The sequence below is a fragment of the Coenobita brevimanus genome, chromosome 2, assembly GCF_032717465.1.
Source record: "Coenobita brevimanus isolate Jiangsu-jjx chromosome 2, ASM3271746v2, whole genome shotgun sequence".
Taxonomy (NCBI): Eukaryota; Metazoa; Arthropoda; class Malacostraca; order Decapoda; family Coenobitidae; genus Coenobita; species Coenobita brevimanus.
This window is the reverse complement of record NC_136955.1, coordinates 43,676,486-43,687,654: the sequence shown is the minus strand read 5'-3', so window position 1 is coordinate 43,687,654 and position 11,169 is coordinate 43,676,486. Positions and strand designations below refer to the sequence as shown.

Here is an 11,169-nt window from a genome sequence, read left to right as displayed (position 1 = left end):
GGAGGAAATTACGAATCTGAATTTTACAGGGTTTTAATGCATTTTTACTATACTATGTATGTATGGTAATTTTTTATTATCATCTGTCTCGATTCCGTGACTAGAAGAGTATGATGACTGCTTCTCAGCTATCCTACTGTTTTTACTACTAATTGTTGTATATGTTTCGGAGACTTGATCGATCATGCCCAATTCTTGTAAAAGTGTTTTTATATAATATACTTTGCAGATTATTGCTATATTATTATGTGTTTAGTCTGCTGGGACCAAAACATACGACTTGTGCAAATCTTCAAGATCCTTCAATGCTTCCTTATCTTTGTGTACTGGTTTTGGAGTTCTCCATCTAGAATAGTCCTTCTTGAGTTTGCAGATTTTTTCATTAACTTATTGCATGACCTTTACTATCCATTCCACCATCAAACACTCCTTATATTCCTCTAGTTTACACCATTCTGCAGCACATTTTTTTGACTGCGATGTTAATATTTTCTCTCACTTGATTCGATAATTCTATCCTTTTTTCATTAGTTTTCGTAGTCTTTTTTGTATTATGTCTAGGTTACCTGTTATTACATGCTGATGATGAATATCAATGAACTCTGAATCGTAACACTTACACACATGATTTTGCACTAGCCATTCTTTAACATCTAGTTCTTCAATAGTCTTTTTGTAGCTTAATAATCTTCCTCTTATAGTTGGACCATACTGATATACGATCATTGGGGCTGCTTTATTTTTGAATCCAGTAGGAATGCTCTCTTTGATATATGAAGACTTGAAAAGGTTATTCAATTCCAATTTTTCTATGCCTTTGTTGCAAAACTAAATTTTACACTTTATTCTTGTGAGTTTCTTTTGCATGTCTTAATTACGTTTTCTTTTCATGAATTTGTAGTTCCCAAGATCTTCTGTTATCTCTAATATTCTTGAAATTTTAGGGCTTCCATCCTCAGTGTTTAATCTTGTGTTTTGCACTAGCATGAATAATTCACCCAGTTCTTTCATCTCAATTGTGGTATTGTTTTTTGATAGTATCTTAATAGTATATTCTCTGATAAGCTTATCATGTCTGTGATATTCTTCATAAATTTTGTTGTTCTGCTGTTTTTTTTTTTTTTTTTAAGTTCTTTTTCCTCTTTTTCTTTTTCTGTTTTTGTTGATTGCCTCAAAACTCTCTGCAGTTATATCTTCTCGTTGATTATATGTTGTTTCCATTTTATCATTTAATGCATATGGATAGTGTTCCTAGTGTCTTTATCCAAAACTTTTCTCTGCTTCTCCTTTTCGAGGATACAGTACTTGTAAATCTTCTTTGTTGTTTTCCGTTCTTCCTGTTCCATTGACTTTCTCAATTATGTGAATTGTGAAACTCTTATCTTTACACTCACCGTCGTTGAAATGGTCAGAAAATATCTTGCATGCTGCTCCTTTCTCATTGTTTCGAACACTATATACAGAAGATGTTGATTTATTCTAACATTTAGTCTCTGCACTGTCTCTTCAACATACTGGCTTAGACAATTCTCACAAGTAGGTAAATAAAAAATATTTGTTGCATCACATGACAGCCTCATTCCATATGTTCGCGTCTTGTAAAGTTTTCCTGAAATACTGCTTTAAAATTGATTAGAAACATTAATTTCTGGACATGTTATACACTTTCTGTTTTACATTTCATCATGTGATTGTAGCAAACTCCAGATGAAGGTTGAGTGTGAATCCCATTCGCTGACGTGACTGAACCACCTCCAGTGTATAAGTTGTCACTGTCAACAACAGCACTACCTTGACGAGGTTGGGCAACACTCCCTGAGCCAGATTCTTGATCAGCACAGGAGGAGGCTTTGTTCATACGGGGCTGCTCAATGATCATTTTTATTTTCAATATAAACTTAAACCATAATAAATCAATACTTTATCCACAGCGAAATACATTAAACGGTAATTTTCGACAGACAAACAGGCAGACAGACAGACAGACAGACAGACAGACATTCACACACACACACACACACACACACACACACACACACACACACACACACACACACACACACACACACGATTTGCACAACTCGTAGATATAGAGTATAATACACACACACACACACACACACACACACACACACACACACACACACACACACACACACACACACACACACACACATGATTTACACAACTCGTAGATATTGAGTATAACACACACACACACACACACACACACACACACACACACACACACACACACACACTCAGGATATACATAGCTCATAAACATATAGTACAACACACACACACACACACACACACACACACACACACACACACACAGATAGACAGGCAGATGGACAGACACACAGACACACACCGTATTCAAAGCTCGTAGACATACAGTACAACACACACACACACACACACACACACACACACACACACACACACACACACACACACACACGCACACACGATATACATAGCTCATAAACATACAGTACAACACAACCACACACACACAGACACAGACAGAGACAGACGGAGAGACAGACAGACAGACAGACAGACAGACAGACACACACACACACACACACACACACACACACACACACACACACACACACACACACACACACACGCATGCACGCACGAGCGCGCTCATTTGGTCACCATTTCTCTCTCTCTCTCTCTCTCTCTCTCTCTCTCTCTCGCGCGCGCGCGCGCGCGCGCGCATGTGCCCTCCCGTCCCTCTCCCTTACTGTCCTTTTTCTGTTTTTCACCCAGTCTTCCTCGCACTCTTTCTCCCCTTCCTTTTCTCCTCGACCTCCCACTCATGTCCCTCCCTCAGTGTTTCCTCTTTCGTTCCCTGTGTTTCTACATCTCCCTCTTCCTCCATTTCCCCCTCTTCCGAATCGCCCCCCTCTCAATCACCCTCTCTCTCTCTCTCTCTCTGTACATATATATATATATATATATATATATATATATATATATAGAGAGAGAGAGAGAGAGAGAGAGAGAGAGAGAGAGGGAGAGAGAGAGAGAGAGAGATACACTGTGTATATATTTATATATATATCCATGTCCATCCATCCATCCATCATCCAATCCTACATTGCCCCATGAGGAGCGTAGGAGCCCGGGGCTAGGCAGTTGGTCCCGACATTTAAGATGAGTGACCAGCCTCACTCATCCCTGAGTGGCATTACATGAGCAATTAACCCCAACCATTCCTTGGATATAAACCTTCACCGACTCAATCCGACTGGAGCGCAATAATTACCCACTATACCACCAGGCGCCATATATCCATGTATATATATATATATATTTATATATGTATAAATATATCTATCTATATCTATCTATCTATATATCTATATCTATCTGTCTATCTATCTATCAGTCAGTCCATCTATCTGTCTATATCGGTATCATCATCATCATGATCATCCAGTCTTATGTTTCCCCATGAGAAGCGCAGAAGCCCTCGGCTATGCAATTTGGTCCTGGCATTTAATATGAGAGTGACGAGCCTCGCTCTCATTCATCCCTGAGTGGCATTACGTGAGCAATATCCATATATATATATATAGATAGATAGATAGATAGATAGATAGATAGATATTTATGTATGTATCTATCTATATCTATATCTATCTATCTATCTATCTGTCTATATGTGGGAGCCTCTGTGGTACAGTGGTAAAGTGTGCGTTTCGTACACAAGTACCAGGGTTCGCGCTCCGCCAGGGTAATAAACTTTGAGTGTTCACCCGGCCACGTACTGCATTGGCGGACACAAGAGGTGCTGTGGTTGAACCAGTGTCGCTTACTGTAAAGTATGCTTGGACCCAGTCGGATTGCGCGGGCCGATTACACTTGGTTCACAGACTACACACACATCCAAAGCCACTCCAACACTACAGTTACGTTTACAAGCACTTCTCACCCTACACAGAATCTCTACCAGACAGCCTAAGCCACCTGCTAGAGATACATCGGCTGTATCGTACCGACTTCGGTCGGGATAGGCCGGTCCTGCAATGGATACTCAGACGGCTGATGATGATGATATACTGTACAGTATATACGGTATGTAAGTGTGTAAGTGTGTGTGTGTGTGTGTGTGTGTGTGTGTGTGTGTGTGCAATCATTTATCTACCGTAGTAATCTCTATAGTTTTCATATCCCGTGTTTCGGTGTGTAAACATAAATATGGACGTTGCTCAGCTGTGTGTAACGTTTTCACAATAGACTTATAATTTACTGGCAGGGATACCCGGCGTTGCCCGGGACAAGAAAAGGCGAACACTCTAATTCCTTTTTGTTCTAGTTTAGTCTTTCTCTCTACTCCAGAAAGACCATGTACAGGGTACCTCTTACGCTTTTGAAGAGGGATTATAAGAGGTCCAGGAACTTTTTATTTCAGCTTTCGCATACTAACGCACAGTGTGCACACTTGTTTACTATTACCGGTGATCTCAAATGACCTGTGACTGGTGACATCAAATGACTTCTGTCAACCTCACATAGCCTATATCCGACCTGGAGGTCATGTGAGTCTACATGCCAAATGTTGGGCTGCAGGGGTACCCGGCGTTGCCCGGGCCAAAAAGGCGAACACTCTACCTGTGATGTCAAATGACACTTATCTGAATTTTGAGTCCCTTAAAATCATCCTTGGGTCACGTGTGTGACCCTTGGATTGAGCCAGTTAATTGAAGGACAAACAAACAAACAAACAAGCAACGCGGCTCTTTTATCTCTCTCTCTCTCTCTCTTTGTATATATATATATATATATATATATAGATATATATATATATATATATATATATATATATATATATATATATATATATATATTATAGTAACTAGAATCGAACATTATTACAGGAAGTAGGATTGAACACATCTGTAGCTCTTAACTACGTCACTCTCCTCATCACAAAGAGAGCCATATCCCTCACGACATTGCCGTCAAAACACAGGTGTTACATGAACGACTAATACCATAATGCCTAAGTGGAAAGCAATGCAAGATCAAACAGCAGGGTGGTCAAATTCAAGTGCGTTTAAATCAGTAAGGTATGTGGCTGGTTAGAAGGTTGAATGAGGGAACGGACTGTATCTTGAGTATTGTCGCAAAATTTTCCCTTGATTCGTCTCTGTAAACTAACACAGAATAACTTTCACATGTAACACGAGCTTGCAGTGATTCCCTACTGTCCAATAATATAATCCAAAAAATATACATTCTTTCACCATATGCTGTATGTTACAGTAGGTTCGCACAATGCGCGTCATCGCAGTGCGCGATTTGCATTGTGTGCGAGTGACCAAAAATCATAACCAAAAACCCTTCAATGTGCGAGTTTACCGCACAGAACGCGAGGCAGAGGCAAAGAGTGGCTCAAAAACGCCATTTTCTACTAGTGCGCGACCACCCCTCACACAGCGCGTCACGTGTCGTCATGTTGATGTGCAGAAATTCCCGGGCATTCTACTGCGCAGCTTGGGGTACAAGGGAGCGGGCGCGCCATAACAGTCCTGGCTCGTGCACTGTGCGGATCCGCTCTCTACAGCTAACCTGTCGTGTACAACGTGTGGTGTTTTTTGTGCTGCCTGTACTTCGCCGCACCATGGCTCCAACCCCAAGATTTAAGAAACTTCTGATGCACACCACCAAGTTAAAGATCATTAAGATGAAGGAGGAGGGTCAAGGAAACACTGCTATCGGGAGAACCCTGGGACTGGCTGAATCTACACTGAGAACTGTGTGGAAGAACCGTGAAGCCATGAAGGCTGTAGTGAAGACGTACGGTACCTCTGACCTAGACGGCCGTTCACGAGTGGGAAATCGTGCTATGATACTAATGGAGTGCTATCTTGCCACCTTCATAATGAGGAAAGAAAAGGAAGGTGTTCCACTGAATGGAAGATTTATTTGGAACCAAGCCCAGCTCTTTTACAAGGCAGCATCTCGCAGGTTAAAAGTGGGAAAACCTTTCAGGGCATCGGTTGGATGGCTGGACCGTTTTCTCAAGTGCAAAGAACTACGTTACGTGAAAGTGTCTGGTGAACGTGCCTCTGCCAATGAGCTGGCCGCGAGAGACTATCCTGCGATATTTCGAGCGATTATTGAAGAGGGACAGTACATCAAGGACCAGATCTACAACATCGATGAAACGTCGTTATATTACAAGGCCATGCCCAAATCAACTTATATCGCTAAAAGACAGAAACAAGCCCCTGGTCACAAGCTCCAGAAGTGTAAGATGACGGTAATGTTCGCTGTAAACCTGTCTGGGAGCCATAAGATGAGGCCAGTTGTTGTACACACAGCTTCACACCCAAGGTGCTACAAAAACCTCACGAACATGGATGCAAGTGGCGTGTATTGGTACAAGTCCGCAAATGGTTGGATGACCGGGAACATTATGGCAGACTGGTTAATGAGGCGGTGTGTCCCTGATGCCAGGGCCAAGTGTCGAGAACTGGGCATCCATTTAAGATGCTCCTTGTGCTTGATAAAGCACCAAGTCACCCTCCATACTTGAAGATCTTCATAAGGATTGTCGTGTTGTGTTTCTGCCGCCCTGCACGAAGTCACTAGTGCAGCCACTGGATCAAGAACTAATCGCCACTGTGAAGCATTTCTACCATAAGGAAGTGTACGACTACCTACGCAGGAAGACCGACACACAAGAGGAGCTTCATGCCCTACAAGAAGATCATGACGAAGACCTTGATGAGGCATCTGCTCCCGTTCCATCTCCACCAGCACCTGTATCCCGACCTGCCACAGATGCCATAACTGTTGAGGCATTTTGGCGTAATTTTACGGTGAAGGATGCAGTTGAATTTCTCCTACAAGCCTGGGACCAGATTACACCTGCAACGGTGAACCATGCGTGGCGATTGCTCGTGCCTCACTTATGCATCACCCAGGAGACGGCCATTCAACCACTGGCCGAGGCTGAGGCAGCAGCATTGACAGCAGCAAAAGCTGTACAAGGTTTCAAGGACGTTACATTGGCAGACATACAAGAAGTGCACACTGCTGCTGAGGAACAGCCTCCCGAGGAAGTGTTGCAACGGATAGACGAGGCTGACGCAGAGCCCGACGCCAGACAGTCAAGTTGAGCAGCCTAGCGTGATGCAAGGCAGGACTGAGCTGTGTATGTCAAACATTAGCAAGATCCTTGCTGCCGTGGATAAGCTCAAGGAAGAGGTGAAGGAACAGGAAGTGAGCAACCTAAGAACGGAGGAACTTCTGGTTGGTATTGACAAACTCTTCCGTTCCTACACAGACAGGCACTGGGAAGAAATAAACAGGATAAGACAGACGCTCATAACAAGCTACACACAGTGGGCTCAAGTTGGTGAAATTGCGGAACCAGCAACATCGTCTGCTTCTGTTCCTGTTGAGGATGAAGAGGATTCAATGTCAGAAGTGTCAGCATTGTACTTTGAAGGGTTTATGGCCGAAGTGAGTGACTTTGATGCTCCTGGGTAAGGTGATCAAGAGGAGTCTGTGGAGGGAAGTGTTGGTGTGGTGGGAGGTGCGGTGGGGAGCGCGGCGCTGTAAGTGTTGCCGCGCCTCGGAACCCCTGTTATTTAAGGTCATCAGGCCTGTTGTCTACTGTTGTTAAGGTGACTACCCATATTTTTGTTATTGTAGCTATAGCTTTAGTACAATGTCTGAAACATATGACCTTTATTATGTCTCTAAGGGCTAAAAAATGTCCAGGTGTGAGGGGGTACCACCCACATGTAATTATTCCCATAAGATTATGTATTCCTAGTATGCGAATTCCCAGTGCGTGAGGTCGTGGAACGCCCAATCTCTCGCGCACTGTGCGCACTGTGCGAGCCTACTGTATATCATTAAAAGTAATTCCCTTTCCCACTTCCACCTTATTCTCTCAATGACCGAACTCTTTTCAACCCGTTACCCCTGTACCACTCCACGCGTCTACTCCACCCATATCTTTGCATCTCTCTTCTCTCAGTTGTGAATGATCCGACGACCCATGCCTCTAGACTCCAGGAGTTCAGAAATGGCACAAGGAGAGCGTTTGCAGTGCCACGTGTTAAAGCTGGAAACTTGGCCAACTGTGTAAACAGTTATAAGTCTGGTTCATTTTAACAATTTCACGAAAACTTTTGCGCGTCACAGTTATGAATATTTTTCCCTCTAAAGTACCAGATTATTTTCTTTCATCTTTTCTCTTTTTATGCATTCCGTACTTTACCAGAATGATAGTTCAGACCACGTTCCATATATCCAGGAAAAAAAAAGAACAAAGGGGATAACAATTAGAAATTTTATATTGCTCTGAAATATTTGCAGTACATTTTCTCCAGAAACATGCTGGGCTTAGCTCTATTTTTGGCGTCACTACTGTCATATAACTAGATCTTTCCTTTGATTTCATAATTTCCGTTTCAAAAAGGACTTGACTCTCTCTCTTTGCTTCACCATTGCTCTTTAGATCGTCACCATTGCCTTGAATAACTGCACTGGTTTCTTTCTTTTTGCATCATTATTGTTGCAGTTAATAGTATTTAGGCAAAGATATAAGTGAGTTGCATAATAACTGTGAGCACAAAATTCTAGAATGGACTCAGTATAATGTTTTGTGTGAAAATGCTATGAAGACAGGGAAATCAAGAAATTCAATGCATGAATTATTTTACTATGAAAAATGTTGAATATTCTTAATGTACGAATCTTAGAAATGCTGCTAATGGCTGATGTTAAATAATGCAAATTTAATACCTTTCAGTACAATGACGTTTTTAAAGCTTACTCATGCTGACTGTGCAGTTTTATTCTGCATATGAGACTGGCCAGTTATAAGAGGTTAATGAAGAATAATACTTAATTCCTTGGAAATTAATTATAACATAAAAAGACGTCATCCAACTGAATGGATAACGCAACATATAAAGTCTGTAAAACTTGTGATCCTGACCACAGGTACTCTGGCGACGCTGGGGACTCACTATCAGCTGTGCATAATGGTATGATGTTCTCAACCCACGACGCCGACCACGAACCATATTCTGGGAACTGTGCCAGCAGGTTTGTTGTGATCTTACATTATTCTGTCACAAAGGATATGAGTATTAACACATAGAACATTGCCCATAGTCTCCTGCCCTCCCTCTCCTCCTTGTCAGTGTACCTATCTCTTGTACTTGTTATCTGCCCTCACCCTTTCTCTTCACCCAAAACCCTTCACCCCTTGCCTAAATCCCTTCCCCTTCCCCCTCCCATTATTTGCCCCCATTCCATTCCCATCCTTTCACCCCACCGTCTTCCCCCATTCACTGCCCTCCTTCTTCCATCTCCAGTACCTTCCGTTCTCCGCATCCATCCCATGCCCCTCACCTCCAAGCAGTGATTTTTTTTTTTTTTCTGTATCTAAAGACAGTGTGTTTCTCCGCAGTTATTGATTTCCCTGCTTTACGTAGCCTTGGTAGTTGTTACCTTACTTCTGACATTCACTCCCCCACATCTGTTCCATCTATTTTCCCTACTTTCCCTCCAACGCAACTTTGTAGTGATTTCACTGCCTATGTGAAACTCAAATTTATATGAAGGAAAAACTGACAACCTTAAGAAGTAAGTGGTTCTGTTGTATGGTAATGTATGGATAATGCCATTCAATGACGCATTCTTACAATATGGAACGTTTAGGCTTTCGAAGGTTTGTAACTCCTCCACCTTTAATGTATATTTTATTTTGCAAGTTTCATGAATATTCTCCTGTATTGGAAATCGTTTTTAAAAATTAGGTCAAAACAAGTGCATCGTCTCTAACAATTGCCAAGGAACGTTCTGAGCCTCCAAGAACAAAGCTCTACGTATTTTACGAGGTAAGAAATGACTCATAATGCAGGCAAGAATAAATTTAGACTCAAAGCAAAGGCGAAAGTAACACCCTTTAGAGCTCTGTTTTTGTTATCCTGAACCGGTTTCTTGATAACCCTCACTCAGTGTCCTACTGGACAATCTAATGGCAGATGATGGATGTTAGATGATGGATGACGATCTGGACTAACCCTGGTCTGTTGTTTCAGTTTCCGTGGTGCGTGGTGGTATAAGGACTGCCACCATTCCAACCTTAACGGGTACCAGCATGAGGGGCCCCACGACTCCTATGCAGACGGCATCAACTGGCGCTCGTGGCGAGACCACAAATACTCTCTTATGAACACCACACTCATGATTAGACCTGCATTCTGATGAACTCTTTCAGTGTCGCAGATTAGTCCTGAAGTGTAAGTAGCCATTTGGTGGTATACAAAACACAGTAATACCTGTAGTGTCCTTGTACAAGATTAGTTAATGGTAATTGCATTTAGGCCATTGAAAACAAAGAAGCCTATCTGTGCTGGCGGCAAGGGCGGGTGGAACAGAAGTCCTGAAAGACATTTCTGCCAAACTGGATAAAAGAAAACTAAGGTCTAGTCCCTACTTACCTCCCCCCCTCGCTCTCCCACACACGAAACGGTACATTTTTTTTCTAATCAAATGAAAGGGAAAAGAAAAACTGTTTTGTTATATCAATCATTTTTTATGTGGTATTCTTCATTAAGATAGCTTCCACTTCCAGCAAGTAATATTCTTTCTAAGTGGCAGTTGCATATTATGCAGCAATATTTCGGGCAAGTTTCTTGATCAGTTTTTCAAACTTGTCATTTGAGATGCTATTAAAAAATGAGCTTTTTAACAAGGAAACACATGTAAATGAATTATTTAACTGAACTGCGGAAATTCGGTTAATGTTATGTTAAACAATAAAAACATCACTGCTCCTCAAAGTTATCTCTGTCTCTTGCCAGATGCCATAACTGCGTAAAGAGTGGTCGCAACCAATGGCTTCCACGTCGCTCTGTCTTCTTCCACTTTGCTGCCTTCCCTCCAACTCACACCTGCCTCTCATATCTCTCCACTCCATCCCTTCATCTCATCCTCGGTCTTCCCCTCTTCCTCTCCCTCTCCCACTCACATACACACTTGCAGTCAGTTTCTCATTTTCCATCCATCCTCCTGGCATCGCCAAACCATCTCAAATAATATTCTTAACACATTCAATCTCATCGATGTCAACTCCGCAACACTCCCTTACTTCATCAGTAATGTATCTCT

General features: G+C 42.1%; 1 protein-coding gene across 1 annotated transcript in view; it reads left to right on the top strand.

Moving 5' to 3' along the window:
* The window catches only part of LOC145392429 (microfibril-associated glycoprotein 4-like), a 26,932-nt gene extending 16,669 nt beyond the window's left edge, over positions 1 to 10,263 (top strand). The window contains exons 3-4 of the mRNA XM_080266841.1: positions 8,992 to 9,096; positions 10,098 to 10,263. Of these exons, the coding sequence (XP_080122967.1) occupies positions 8,992 to 9,096; positions 10,098 to 10,263 (271 nt within the window). The remainder of the gene's footprint in view (positions 1 to 8,991; positions 9,097 to 10,097) is intronic.
* Positions 10,264 to 11,169: the final 906 nt, after the last annotated feature.